Genomic DNA, 15,429 nt, shown 5'->3' with positions numbered 1-15,429 from the left:
TGGATTCTCCTCCAACCCAGGCTTCTGCTACTTGTTGCCCCCACATTATGCTGCCTACAGTGTAATGGCTTAATGTTATTTTCCGCAGTGTTTTGTTTTGTCGGATGGCATTGCCATAGACAACACAGGTCATTAGCTCCTGTTATTAGGACATGGGTTATCTCCTGTGGTACCTACTCAGTGGCCCAACAGTAACAGTAGTGCCTGAACTTTGCTTTATGCCCCTGAGATAGTGCATGTCATGACTCCACCACCAGTCACAGCCTCTCACACCTGCAGCTGGGGAGCCCCCCATGTATTCTCTCACCTCCTCTTATACAGAGACCCTCCCAGAGCTGGATGTTGCCTGCTCCATCACACAGACAGATCCCTGTGAGCTGAGAAGAGAACAGGTCTGTGGACTCTCCAGAAGACAATGTGAGTAGTAGACATGGGAGCTGTCCATGCACTCAGTGCTGATCCCCTTGTGACTATGTGCTGTCTGTGTACTGAGTATTGATCATCTTCACATCTGCTCAGACCCTGGATCTTGTGTATATATATATATTTTTTTTTTCTTCACTGCTAATGTATATGAGGGCAGCTCTACAACTATCTCAATGGTCCTCAGCACTTTTGCTCCCTGACTTACAGTGCAAATATTCTTATCCCCTCACTTCTTCCATGATCTGATTGCATTTATTCTTCTCTCACTCATATGGTCGGAGATCTGAACCCCTGGCGTTATTTCCAGGTCCTCAATATTCACATGTTTATTATTGATACCGTTATTATTGCGAATAGCATGCTACGGTTTGTCTTGTGATATTTATAGCTGTAGTGATGTACAATGCATATTGCCATTCTTATTTCTCAGCTATGATAATGAACACTAGAACACTCATCATTCAGTTCTTCTGATTGCCCACGATGAGGGTGGTAGCCTGTTATTGTGGTTATTAATACTATTGAAACACTGTCAATACCGTTCAGATTACTCTAAGCTCACTGTGCTGCTATGGTTCCTCACGTATCTAGAGATGATATACTAATGTCACTTGTCAGTCCAATACTTGCTAATTTTATTATAAGTTTTCTATCATCACATTTTGCACATGCGAGACTGGCGGATTATTCTCCCCACTCTAATCATATGTCTCCAGCGTATACAATTATCACCCAACACTACATAAAAAGGGCCGGTCACCAAATCAAAAGAGGCCTGTTTTTGCTGTTATTTTATTCCCATTCTTAATTTGATTTTTTTTTTATGTCACCATACGGTTCCAGAGATATGGGACGTATTATTTCATGCTTTGTCTTTGCCCATACAAGAAGATAATGCAGAGCAGCCTAAAGCCATACCCCAGACAACCTCCCTGTGTTACAGACCATAAAAATCATCAGAACTAAATAACAAGGTTCATATTTCTGGAACCATATGGCAGAATTAAAAAAAAAACTTGAATACTTAGGGGCGTAGTAGGAATAAAATAAAAGCAAAGACAGGCTACTATTGGCCAGGTGACTGGTCTCTCTTTAAAGAGTAATACATTTTTATTTTGTTTTTTTAATGATAGATATGTATTGATGAAAATCTACTTTGCTTGTGGGAAAAGCCCTTTAAATGAACAAACCACATTGTCCTTGAAATGATTCCTCTTATTCGTCAGGTTGTGGGGGGGTGGCACTCAGAACAAAATTTTAAAAAAGAATATGGAGAAGGGGCTGCATGAAGGCTCAAGATGGAAAAGGGGCAGCATGAGTGGCCAGCAGAGAGAGCTCAGTATGGAGAAGGGTCAGCTTGGGGTGCTCAGCATTTAAAAGGGGCAGTGTGAGGAGCTTGGTACAGAGAAGGACTAGTGTCAGTGGCTCAGTATGGAGTAGGGGTTGCACAAGAGTCTCGGTAAGGAGAAGCAGTAGCTTCAGGGAGCTCAGTATGGAAAAATACAGATGCCCAGTTAGTAATAGGGGCAGCATGAGTGGCTCAGTATGGAGACTGGGAGGCTTGGGGGCTCAGTGTGGAGATTTGGCAACTTGGGGGGCTTAGTATTGAAAAGAGGCAGCATGGGGGGCACAGTATAAAGAAGGGAAGCATTGGGGGCTCAGTAAGGCGATGAGCAGCATGAAAGCTCAATATGGTTAAGGGGCAGCTTGGGGTCAGTATGTGTAGGGATGTGCTATACATGACATACCTGTTGTCCCGGTACTGTTGTGTAATAAGTATATTAAGCCATTCTTTCTACTGTTAAGATAATTATTCTATTGATTGGTACTGCTACACTTAAATGTGTATTACCATTATGCTTTATTGGTATTGCTACACTTGAATGTGTGTTACCATGATGTGAACTGTGTATAATGTACAATGATGTGTTATTGTGGTCTTACAATAGGGTAAGCGTAGTTCCTAATAGTGGCCACTAGATGGGGGGCATTATAGTGTTCAAGGCTCTCAGCTAGTGTATAGTGTGTAGTATAGGAATAGGGATAGGAAATAGTTAAGATAGGATGGGCTGCTGTTTGGTAAGGCTAGATACAGGAGAGTTAGGGCCAGAAGGTGAGGGAGGCAAGAACCGTCCACAAGTGCTATAGACCCCGGATATAAAAGCAGCCATGCAATGTTGAAGGAGTAAAGCCCAGTCATCCAACACAACAGGACACCACAGCAGCAGGCAGATACAGTTGGGGAGCCAATAGTGGTTCCAGTATGTGGAAACTCATCGCATGGGCAGACACCCTCAGGGCCAGGGGCGAAACAGCTGGGGGAACCTACAAATGCAGTGATTTGGACAGAAAGGATGTGATGCAAGTGCAGGGAACAGCACATAAGGGTAGGGCACTCTCCCAGTGGCTTCTGACTCTGGGAAATAATGATCTTGCGTCTGGGGCGAAACAGACCAGGGGATGCATATTCGTAGCAGAGCTATGCAGAGAGGATGCTGAGGAAGCATCAGGGATGGTCCAACCCGGGCCCATTCCTTGTGATCACGAGCATAGTGCAGGGAAAGAAAAGGAACATTGTTTTGCGAAGCCTGTTGTAAAAGCTGTGAAGACTTTGGATGTGCTGTGTAACAAACCCAGTAAAGATGCTCTTGTTAAAGCTGAAATGGACTGTGTCTCAGTTAATGTAAATCCACCTTGAGAGGGTCCCATGCTACATAGGGAAGATCCTGAAGAAGCCGGACCTGGAGACGCAGGTATGCTGACTAGTGGACATTATTTTTCTGTGAGGGGAGACCAGGACACTAATGCCCAGGAGTCCTCGGCCATGACTACGGTCCTGGCCGAACCTTACATATGGACAAAGGGAAGCTTGACAGGCTCAGTATGGAAGGGGGAAGAAAGGGGAAAGGGGGTTCAGTATGCAGAGGATTGGCATGTGGGGCTCAAAATGGAGAAAGGACAGGATGGGGGTTCAGTATGTAGAAGTGGCAGTATGGGGGACTCAGTATGGAGAGACTGTCCCCCCATGATACTATGTGAAAAGAGGGTTCATTATGGAATGGTTGCAGTTTGAGGGGGACAGTGTGAAGAGAGGGCAATGGGGGGACATTTTGAAAAGGGTAGCAAGGGATGGGGACAGTGTGAAGATCATAGCTTATAACTCAAGAAGCTATGGTGAGTATAATTCATAATGAAGGACAGTGTGATGATTTTCGTTTATAAGGAAGTAATTTTAGTCATAAATTCACAAGGGCAGACAATGTTGAGGTCATAACATACAGTCATGGTCGAAAGTGTTAGCACCCTTTAAATTGTTCCAGAAAATGAAGCATTTCTCCCAGAAAGTTATTGCAATTACACATGTTTTGTTATACACGTTTATTTCCTTTGTGTGTATGGGAACAACAAAAAATAACTGAGAAAAAAAGCAAATTGAACATAATTCACCCAAAATCCACAAAGTGGGCTGAGCAAAATTGTTGCCGCCCAGTTTAATTGGCATTTTGGTTGTAATAGACCCCTTTTAGGCAAGCTTAAAAATCATTTCACCCAAAAAAAATAATGTTCGAAATGAAGATGCACCCTAAAAGGTAATTAAACTTTTGTGAGAATTTTTATATGTTTAGATTCATTAATTCTAAGCAGATCGGTAGGTGACTTGGTCCTGGGACGCCTGGGACGCCTATTGCTCAAAATATCGTGTAGAAGAGCATGGCTCAGGAGAGTGGAGTATGAATGTGTAATGCAGGATGCAATGCACAGAGGACACGAGGCAAGAACAGTCAGTCAACTGTGTGATTTACAGTAATGATCAAACAATCGATGTTACTAAACAATGCAAATTAACAATGAACCATATAACGGTGCAATTGTAATAACAATTAAAGCTTTTCACTACATATTGCTAATGTTGATGAATATAAAACACCAGAATATAATTAACCACAATAATCACAAATATATTGACTCAAAAATGCCATATACCAAAAAAAAGAACATGAGTCACCACTCACCATATATTAAAGATATGCCAATTTTATTGATACAAATTTATCCATTAAATATCAATTGCAAAAACATTAAAAAATTGGTAACATGTATGGAGAAAAATATGATCCACAAGAAACGGAAAATAAGCAGCCGCAAATTAGGACCAGACTAGCATATTGAAACACCAGGAACCACTATCAATTATCATATTATATAGCCACATGGAAAAGAATAAAGTTGGATCAAACCACCCACCCACATGAATTGTGAGGGATTGAATGAATCCACCCAAGCTAAACCATGTATCCAGGAATTTACTACAGGCCGCCTGTGCAAACTGAAGATGTGGATGAACTCTTTATGCATCAAATGGCCAAGTTCTCCAAAAAATATGACATAGTTGTCATGGGAGATTTCAACTATCCAGACATTTGTTGAGAATCTCCCTCAGGCAAAACTAACAGGTCAAGGAAATTCTTATCCTCTCTTGCTGACAACTTCATCTTCCAAAAGGTAGGGGAGAAAGCAAGGGGAACTGCTACCTTGGATCTAATCCTTATAAACAGGGAGGAAATGGTTGAGGAGGTAAAAGTGTCTGGGACCCTAGGAGGTAGCGACCATGCTATTTTAGAATTTTGGATAACTAGAGGAGGAAGACCGGTGAAGACTCAGACGTCAAGGTTAGATTTCAGAAAGGCAGATCTTAAGGGATTCAGAAAGAGAATTGGAGGGATCCAATGGCTGGATATCCTTAAAGACAAAAATGTCCAGGAAGGATGGGTATTTCTTGAAAAATAAAATTCTCAAAGCACAATTGTTAACAATTCCGAAAAGAGGGAAGAATAGGAAGCATTTAAGGAAACCGGATGGATGAACACAGAACTTAAGCACATGCTAAAAAGGAAGAAAGAAATGTTTATAAAACGGAAAGAGGGAGGTATATCTAAAGAAGAATATAATGCTGTCTGCAGAACTTGCAGGGCACAAATCAGATTATCTAAAGCTGATAATGAATTGAGGCTTGCAAGAGACATCAAAAGCAATAATAAAGGATTCTGGGGATATGTTAAAAGTAAAAGAAAAGTCAAAGATGCTATAGGATTTTTACAGGATGAAAATGATGAAATGGTAAGACAGGATGTTGAGAAGGCCGAACTTTTAAATTCCTATTTTGCATCTGTTTTCTCTCAGAAAGGAAATGTAACATCAACTGTTCTTCACTGTCCTATTAAGGGAATAGAAGAATCCAGGATATCTATAAACAGAAGGATAGTGATGAAACACTTAGCTAAACTAAATGAATTCAAGTCTCCAGGTCCAGATGAATTACACCCCAGAGTACTGAAGGAGATAGCAGAAGAAATTTTTGAACCCCTCTCCATAATCTTTGAAAATTTTTGGAGGACAGGAGAAGTCCCAGAAGACTGGAGAAGAGCAAATGTTGTTCCTATCTTCAAAAAGGGGAAGAAGGTGGACCCAGGCAACTATAGGCCGGTGAGTCTGACTTCTATACCAGGAAAGATCTTTGAACAAATTATTAAACAACATGTATGTAAGTACCTGGATAAGAATGAAGTGATTAAACAGAATCAGCATGAGTTTGTAACTAATAAGTCATGTCAGACTAACTTAATTTCCTTCTATGACAGAATCACTGATTGGGTGGATCAGGGAAATGCTGTAGATATAGTATATATTGACTTAAGTATCTCACACAATCCTTATTAAAAAAAATGGCTAAGTATGGAATGGACAAGGCAACTGTTAGGTGGATTCATAACTGGCTTAGTGATCGGACCCAAAGAGTGGTCGTAAATGGCTGCACATCCAGTTGGAAGAATGTCTCAAGTGGGGTACCACAGGGCTCTGTCCTGGGCCCTGTGTTGTTCAACATCTTTATCAACGATTTAGATGAAGGAATTAAGGGTAAACTGATTAAATTTGCTGATGACACAAAGCTAGGACGAATAGCTAATACTAGAGAAGAGAGAGAGAGGATTCAAAAAGATATAAATAAACTGGAGCAGTGGGCAGCAACTAACAGAATGGTTTTTAACAGGGAAAAATGCAAAGTACTACATCTGGGCAATAAAAATGAAAAAAGCATATACAGAATGGGAGGAATAGGGCTAAGCAACAGCACATGTGAAAAAGACTTGGGTATACTAATAGATCACAGACTGAATGAGTCAACAGTGTGATGCAGCAGCAAAAAAGGCAAATGCAATTCTAGGATGTATTAAAAGAAGCATACAGTCTAGATCACGTGAAGTCATTATTGCCCTCTACTCCTCTTTGGTCAGACCTCATCTGGAAAACTGTGTCCAGTTTTGGGCACCACATTTTAAAAAAGACATCAACAAACTGGAGCAAGTTCAGAAAAGAGCGACCAGAATGGTGACCGGTCTGCAAACCCTGTCTTATGAGGAAAGGTTGCAGAAGAGAAGACCTAGAGGAGACTTAATAGCTGTCTACAAATATCTCTAGGGCTGTCACATTGTAGAAGGATCATCTTTATTCTCATTTGCACAAGGAAAGACTAGAAGCAATGTGATGAAACTGAATGGGAGGAGACACAGGTTAGATATTAGAAAAAACTTTTTGACAGTTAGCGTGATCAATGATTGGAACAGGCTGCCACGAGATGTGGTGAGTTCTCCTTCAATAGAAGTCTTCAAACAGAGGTTGGACAGACATCTGTCTGGGATGATTTAGCGAATCCTGCTTTTGAGCAGTGGGTTGGACCAGATGACCCAGGAGGTCCCTTCCAACTCTACGATTCTATGAATCTATGATTAATACAATCCGTAACAGACTTGTGCTTGTCACAAATAAAGCTATCATTAAATGGTATGCAGTAACAAAAATAGAGAAAATGAAGAGTTAAATAACTTTTAGTCCTAGATGCGGCCACAATCCCCGACGCGCATTTCGCGAGTGTGATAGTCGCTTCCTCAAGGGGGCGTGGTTATTGCTAATTTTCTCTTTACAAGGAAGTTATGCCCTTTTGTGGGAGTTGCCACGTAAGTTCTTCCAATTCTAACCCTAGTGGGGTTCATCAGGTTTTCCCTCTAGGCCACAAGACTTTCTGATTGTTAGGCGTCGGATTCCTGCAGCGGCACGACAGGAATCCAGAGCCTCACATGCTGCTCTTTAGCAAGCCATTCCTGAGGCTAAGTCCCTCTGCCGCTCCTCTGAGCATGCTCACGAGACGATTTCCCATTGGAGGTTGGGAGTCACGTGCTCAGGTCCTTCTCCAGATCTGATTGGTCCATCTCAGAGATCTGGAAGGTCCCGGCAGCACACGGCTATAAAAGGCCCGCATGACTGCTCGGCCATGCGCTAGTATAGACTCTTCTTGCTAGATGTGTGAATGTTGATGGATGTATGACTGTGGTGACTGACTTATTAAGATTCCCCTCCCTCTGATATTACGCATGTGGATAGGGACCTAGGGAAAGAGTCAGCGCCAGTCAGTGGCAAGTCATAGGCCACTGTGCGCTCCGCACCTCTACACTAGCATCCGATTGTGTCTCGTCTCACGGCACTATCGTATAGCGGCTGTGTTTGCCGCCGCGCTGCAGTCAGCAGCACTTACCGGTATCCATGGTAGCGACACCGCACGCATGGTAGGTCTAGACGGACACCGACCTCAGCCTTGGGCCTGTGACCGGATACCGCGCATGCAATTTTACTGAGACCTGTGAGTCTAACAGGCTCGGCGTTTATGTTACAGTGCCTCTGTGAGCTAACAAAGTCCGCTCAGTGCACATCAGGTGGCGTTTAACCCATGCACGTTATACCGCCATATAGCGTGTCTGCCATTATTCAGCAGCAGTTTTAACACCTTCTGCATGGTGGACCCCAAGCGGCGAACGCACTTTTTTTATTTAGTGCGCTCCACCGTTCCTAACATTATACTAGCGCCAGGGTCTGGCTAATAATGGCGGACCAGCAGCAGCTACAGCGGTACATTCGGCAGCTGGAGGGCAGGCTGGCAGCCCTCGAGAGTTCCACCTCAGCTGCGGATACTGCTGCGGTCGCTGCCCAGACAATTGCAGAGGCTGTCTCCCGGGCGTCCATGTCCACGTCCATGCCGACAATTTCCCGCCTCCCGTTGCCCGATAAATTTTCTGGTGACAGCGCCACCTGTAGGGGTTTCGTGAGTCAGTGCTCTATCCAGCTCGAGTCACTGGCCGCGGATTCCTTACAGAGTGGGCTAAGGTGGGGTTTATCGTCTCTCTCCTGTCGAGCAGGGCGTTGGAATGGGCCACGCCACTGTGGGAGCATGATTACCCTGTGGTACTGAGCGCTGCTCAGTTTCTAAAATCACTGAAGCAGGTCTTTTTGGGGCCCCGGGTTACTCACGACACCTCTCTCCAGTTACTTGCGTTAACGCAGGGACCCCTGTTGGTCAGTCAGTACGCCGTCCGTTTCCGGACACTGGCTTCCGAGCTGGAGTGGCCTGATAAAGCACTCATCCCTGTGTTCTGGAGAGGGTTGACTGAGCATGTCAAAGATGCTTTATCTACCAGAGAGGTTCCCATAAGCCTGGAGGAGTTGATTGCAATCTCCACCCGTATTGTCCTCTGTTTTACGGAGCACGGGCTGGAACGTACTCAATCTAGACAGAAGCTTAGGGTGGCTCCTGACTTCTCTGAATTTCTTGAACCCCCTGATCTAGAAGTTTTACCTCCTGAGCCCATGGATGTGTCTCGTACCGTCCCAAACCGTGTCCGGCACAGGGCTCCACATGCTGCTACCTGTGTCGACAGTCTGGCTACCTGGCTAACAGGTGTCCGCAGCGATCAAAAAAAGTTCACCTCCAGTAGTAGTTGGTGGGGATCTACCTAATATGAAAACTTTCTCCTCCAAACCGGTATTCCGAGGGACGTTAGACAGTGGAGCTTCCACCTGGGAGGTAAAGGTCACGGTGGACTCTGGGGCAGAAGGAAATTTTATGTCTTCAGCCTTCGCCCAAAAGCACGCTATTCCACTGGTACCACTTCCTCACCCCGTGACCGTCAGGGTGGTCAACGGATCTACCTTACCATCTCAGATTACCCACCAGACAGCACCCCTGGGGTTCTCAATCTCCCCGTCTCATCGCGAGACGTTGTCCCTGCTCATTATGCCAAAGGGCATCGACCAGGTGGTTCTCAGACTCACCTGGCTCCATTGCCATTCCCCTCATATAGAGTGGTCCTCGGGGAGTATACTGGGCTGGAGCAAGGACGGTGTGGGAAGGTGCATGGGGGGCAGTGTCCAAGTAGTCTCTGCGGAGGTGCTCGCGGATCACTGGGAATCTGAGGTCCATGGTTCCGGTCGTCCCTGAGCCAGTACCACCGGGCAAGACCTTTGTCCCGCCTCACTTGCAGTCCAAGGTTCTCGCGTGGGCACACTCGTCCAGGGTGGATGGTCACTTTGGTTACAAGCAAACCACAAAACTCCTGGCTAGCTCTTATTGGTAGCCACACAGGGCTCAGGACACTAAAAAATTCATTCAGGCATGCGCCTCCTGTGCTCGGAGTAGCTCCTCTAAACAGAGGCCGCAGGGTTACTGTATCCCTTGCCGGTTGCAGAACGGGCAATGAGGTCCGCGACAGTCTGGGTCGCACCCCGCATGTCACTCAAATCTCTAAAATGAGAATGAAGACGCCCGCTGACACACTTCGGTGCCCCGCTACAACTTCTGCTCCTGGCGATTTAGCCATCCCTGACGCCTTCCACGTGTCCCTTCTCAAACCTGTTCTCATGTCCCGGTTTTTCAAGTCATCTGCCAGGGCATCAGACTTGTCTTTGGATGAGCCTGAGGCCTATGCCTCTGTGGGACACAAGGTGTACGAGGCAAAAAACTTTATTTGGTGGATTGGAAGGTTCAGGAGGAGGGGGAATCTTGATGTTTGACACATGATATGTGGGAAAAGGTTGAAAAGTTCCAGGGGGGTCGAATACTTTCGCAAGGCACTGTATGTCAGGTGTGACTTGAAATTGCAATTAATCACGGTGCTATGCTTGGTGTCGTATTCGTATACTGATGATCGTTCTGATGATGGTTATAATGCTGCAGCCATGTACTTATGGTGTTCTTGGTGATGTGTTCACGTACTGATGGTGATTTTGGTGATGTAGTCATGTACTGATTGATGGTGGGTTTTACTTTTAGGGTATGTGCACACAGTGTCTTAAATAGGTTGTACTTCATGCAAAGAACTGTGCCCCCTTTTTGTCATCTTTAGCGCCATACAACAAAAATGGTGTAGTAAATGGCGGAATACATTGATCAATTTGTGAAAATATGAGCAAAAAATGGAACAAACTGAATATAAATGGCTCCAATTATGTGACATATTTTTATGTACAGAAATTCAGGTGTTGTAAAAAATCTCCATACAGATGCAGCCATTTATCATGACTTGTAGCTGCATAGTGTATGTTGGTACAAAGGATTGAGATTCATCTGTTCCTACCTACTGTTCTTAAATGTGTGATAATATTTTCTCTCTTTAATTGCAAGTTAATTAAAATTTCACACTGAACTCCTCTCAAAGCTGACAAATCAGGATATTTTTGATGTGTTTATAACAGCTCATTTTAAATATGTGAATGTAACAAGGGGAGATGGGAACATTCCCAGGACCCGGCTTGTTAGGTTCTCTGTAGCACAGGTACTGTGTGTTCCTGAACTCGGAAGCTAAACAATGTTGAAACTATAATGCACATTTACCAGTGTTATAATGAGTATTGGAGATATAATTTCATGTCAATCATTTGTATCCTATATGAAATGGGATTATAAAACCCCCTTCTTTTGTGCAGCTGTAACAGTACACCTTGCTCAGCAGGGGGGGGCAGCCTTATCAGCTTCAGAGAAGAAATTCACACCCCCACCAGCTAGATAGTATCAGGTACCGCTACACATAGCGACGCTCCAGTGATCCCGACAATGACACGACCTGGTAAGGATCGCTGGTGTGTCGCTACATGGTCGCTAGTAAGCTGTCAAACAGCCAGATCTACTCAGTGACGCAGCAATGATATGGCGATCCGTATAACGACCTCGGCGGTCATTGGGACCTTGTCACACAGCAGCTATTCTGACGAGTCCCTCCTGCGTCCCTGAGTTCAGAGTCGCCAACGAGGTCGCTCGTCGTTGTTATGGCATCAAACACAGCGGTGCATGCTGACCAGCGGGACACCAACGATTAAAAAATATCCTAGGACATTTGAGCACGATCAGCGATATCCAGCGAGGGGGCGGTCGCCGTTATGTGTCACACGTAGCGAGATCGCTGATGAGGTTGCTGTTGCATCACAAAACCTGTGACGTTTCAGCAATCTCGCTAACGATCTCGCTATGTGTGAAGTACCCCTAAGACCCCCTAAACTGCTTTGTTGAGTCAGCTATGATTTATTAAGGAGAATATGGACTTACTATATGTCCTGGTCACACACCGATTACAATTTCGAGATCTACATTTTGCAAATGGGTAAAGCATGAACATTGACAATGTTAGACCCTGCGGGTCAATACAATAGCCCTAGATGCCCGATACTATTCTGACAACTAGCAGGGTGGGCAGTGGAAACCTAGCCTTTTTTGTTAACATATGCGTGCACATGTCCTCCCCTGAAGATCTACAAGGAGAAATGCGTTGGAAGGCACACAGGGCTATATAAGGCAAGTACAACTTAGAGAAAGCTGTGGACTGCCCTTGTAACAGTGGGATCTATGGGGTTTCTAGGGCTATTGTATTGACCCAAAGGGGCTAACAGGGTCAAAGTCCTGCTTTTAACCATTTGCAGACCTGATGAGGCTGGTGTCGTTGTATATACTGCTTGAGGCATCTTGCACTTCATCCTAGGGACGACACATATTGGGTGAGAGATTTCCTTTTTTCCATTTGACACTCTTATAATAATATTTGCCTCCATATGTTGGAGTTTTTAGTTGCTATGAGCAAGGGGAGGGGCTTTTGGTTTAGTCCCTAGAGCAGGAGGGGAGTGACCCAAGGGGATAGAGGCTAGTGTAAGGCCATGTGGTCACTCTGTCTGTTATGCTTTGAAAGAGGGGACCAGGTCAAGTAATGTCTGTAAAGGAACTAGAAACCAGCAGGCAGCTCATGCCCCCTGCAGTCAAGCACACACGTTCGAAAATCAAACCGGTAATTGACATGATCCACAAATCCACATGTACGTATTCTCGAGTTAACTTTTCATGCTACTGGAGCATGCTGACAAGGAACTGGTGGCAGTCTGACCAGCTGGCAGCACTCTGTTTCACTGGTGCACTGCTAGTGAAAGGGGTCTGTCAGGGTTGTGAGCAAGCGTGTTGTCACATCCTCCCACTTCCCGAGCCTCCCTGGTCCCGTGTGGATAGGGGGTGTCTGTGTAAAACTGTACCAAGCTGACCTTACGTGTCCCCAGGGGGTGCAGAACGTCACGTTGGTGCAAGCGGGGAGACCTCACTACATGATCCTTCTGATGTAATAGTGACGTCAGGCAAGGTGCGGATTAATCACAAATATCGATTAGACTCATTCCAAAAATCACCAGTAACTATAATAAACCCTTGTTCATTACTGAGAAATTGCATAGACTAGTAAGTATGGAAGAGCAGACTCTTACCTGCAAAATTGCACATTTCTCCCATTGGTTACCTTGAAAATCTGAACCACAAGCTTCACATGCAAAACGGGATTTGGATGTATGCGCCTATGGGGCCATAGACTATAATAGTGCCGGTAGAGCGAAGGTGTGTTCTATGGCCCTATTAGCACATGCACCCAGATCCCGTTTTGTGGATGGTTTGGACGTATGCCCTGATGGGGCCACTAAACGAGTGCCTAAACACAATGTGAAAGCACCCTTAAGCTGGAGTCACACATAGCGACTTACCAGCGATCCCGACAACGATATCAACGTGTCAGGATCGCTGGTAAGTCGCTATGTGATCGCTGGTGAGCTGTCAAACAGGCAGCTTCACCAGCGATCAGCACAGCGATGCCGAGCGCCCGGCATCGCTGTGTTCGTTAGCGCTGATGCCATATCCCTGTAAAAAAATAGAGTTAGTCCAGCCTCTCTCCACGCTCCAGTCCTAGTAATCCTTTGCAAGAATGACCGCAAGAATGTCACGGTCTCGTGGCAGCGCGACGTCTCGTGGTCATTCGTGCAAAGGATCACTGGGATTGGGAGCGTGGAGAGAGGCGGGATGGCTGCGCGGGATGTCGGAAGGTAAGAATAACAATATTTTTTATTTTTTTTAATATTTTTTACAGCTGATTGCTGGTCTTCCGCCTGTCACACGCAGCGATGCGTGCTGGCCAGCGGGAGACCAGCGACGAAAAATATGTCCAGAGGTTTCTTGCAGCAATCAGCGATACCGGCAGGGGGGCCGGTCGCTGATCGCTGTCACACACAGCGATCTCGCTGGTGAGATCGCTGTTGTGTCACAAAAGTTGTGACTCAGCAGCGATCTCGCTAGCAAGATTGCTATGTTTGACTCCCGCTTTATTCCAGAGGAATTCACATTTTCTTATGTAAATGAGCTGTTAAGATTTATGGGATCTTAAGATTCTACCTGAGAATCTACTTCCAAGGCTTATTGTAAATTAAAGGAGGTGTTTCCAGTGTGATGTGTAATGGTTACCAGCGTGATGTGTAATGACTGCTCTCTGCTCTCCAGATCTCACTGCAGAGCTGTGTGTGATTATACCTGACACATCTGCAGGTCCCCCTCAGCTTCATCTTCCATCTCACAGGCATGCAGGGTTGTAATAGTGTTGCAGTACAGCAGAGCTGTGAGAGCTGCAGCTGCTAATGTGTTTGTAAGAAGACGAAGTTCAGTTCTACTGTTCTGTGTTAGTTATATGTTTTTCAATGGTGACACCCCTTTCATGTAAAATAGCTCTGGAGGCAGATTCTGGCCCATAGATCTTAGCAGCTCATTTACAAATCAAGAAAAAAATGGATTTCTCTGGAATAAGACCTTTGATTACAGATGTTAAGGTATATTTTTATTGAAGTTTCTTTGTCCTACACTCCCATATAGATGATTTATGAGGGTTCATCCTACTGACAGATTCCTTTTAAACGCACAGCTGCAAGCTGCCGGTTATCAGATTATTCTGACCTTGATTATTACTTTGTCCTCCTGGTTTTTACTTCTGCTATATACAAACTCATCTGTTTCCTGATTTAGCTCTGTATTTGGTCTGTATTGCCCTCTCTACTTTTGAGCTAGTTAGATGACCCTTCTCTGCCAGTGTGAGGTGATGGGGATTAAGGCGCTGACCATCATCCACCATTAACTGTTTGCATGTAATTTGCAGTTGCTGTGCTATTTCATTACTAATGTACATGGACATTGAGAACAGTTATTCAAAACTTTTAACTCCCTCCTCCACCCAACACTGCCCCCTCCAACCTCCCTCATCTCTGCTGAGGACTTTGCCACACACTTCAAAAATAAGATCGACCAAACAAGGCAAGTCTTCATTGTTCATCCACCACAAACCCTTTGTACAGCAGACCAATGCCCAAACCCCATAACTCCCTCTCAAACATCACTGACAGGGTTCCACGTTGAACTTTCCTCCCACCTCCCATCTAACTTGCTCTTTGACAGTCTACAATCTGGTTTCCGCCCCCATCACTCCACTGAGACAGCCCTGACCAAGCAGGACAAATATTCTATACTCCTGCTTCTAGACCTGTCCTCTGCATTTGACACAGTTGACCACTGCCTCCTACTACAGATCCTCTCTCCTTTGGCATCAAAGACCTCGCCCTATCCTGGATCTCCTCATACCTTTCCAACCGCACATTCAGCGTCTCCCACTTCCACACTACCTCCTCATCCCACCCTCTCTCTGTTGGAGTCCCCCAAGGCCCTGTTCTAGGACCCCTACTCTTCTCAATCTATACACTTGGCCTGGGTTAACTCATAAGGTCCCATGGATTCCAGTACCACCTTTATGCTGATGACACTCAGATCTACCTCTCTGGCCCAGA

At 45.1% G+C, this 15,429-nt stretch overlaps 1 protein-coding gene across 1 annotated transcript in view; it reads left to right on the top strand.

Annotated features, from left to right (window-relative positions):
• The first annotated feature begins 210 nt into the window (after positions 1 to 210).
• The window catches only part of LOC141095336 (vesicle-associated membrane protein 1-like), a 105,295-nt gene continuing 90,076 nt past the window's right edge, over positions 211 to 15,429 (top strand). Inside the window, exon 1 of the mRNA XM_073581309.1 lies at positions 211 to 417. Within this exon, the coding sequence (XP_073437410.1) occupies positions 416 to 417 (2 nt within the window). The 5' untranslated portion in view covers positions 211 to 415. The remainder of the gene's footprint in view (positions 418 to 15,429) is intronic.

The sequence above is a fragment of the Dendrobates tinctorius genome, unplaced genomic scaffold (assembly GCF_039654945.1).
Source record: "Dendrobates tinctorius isolate UK_male_01 unplaced genomic scaffold, ASM3965494v1 ptg000069l, whole genome shotgun sequence".
Lineage (NCBI taxonomy): Eukaryota > Metazoa > Chordata > Amphibia > Anura > Dendrobatidae > Dendrobates > Dendrobates tinctorius.
The sequence above is the reverse complement of the archived record's forward strand: the minus strand, read 5'-3'. Positions and strand labels throughout refer to the sequence as shown.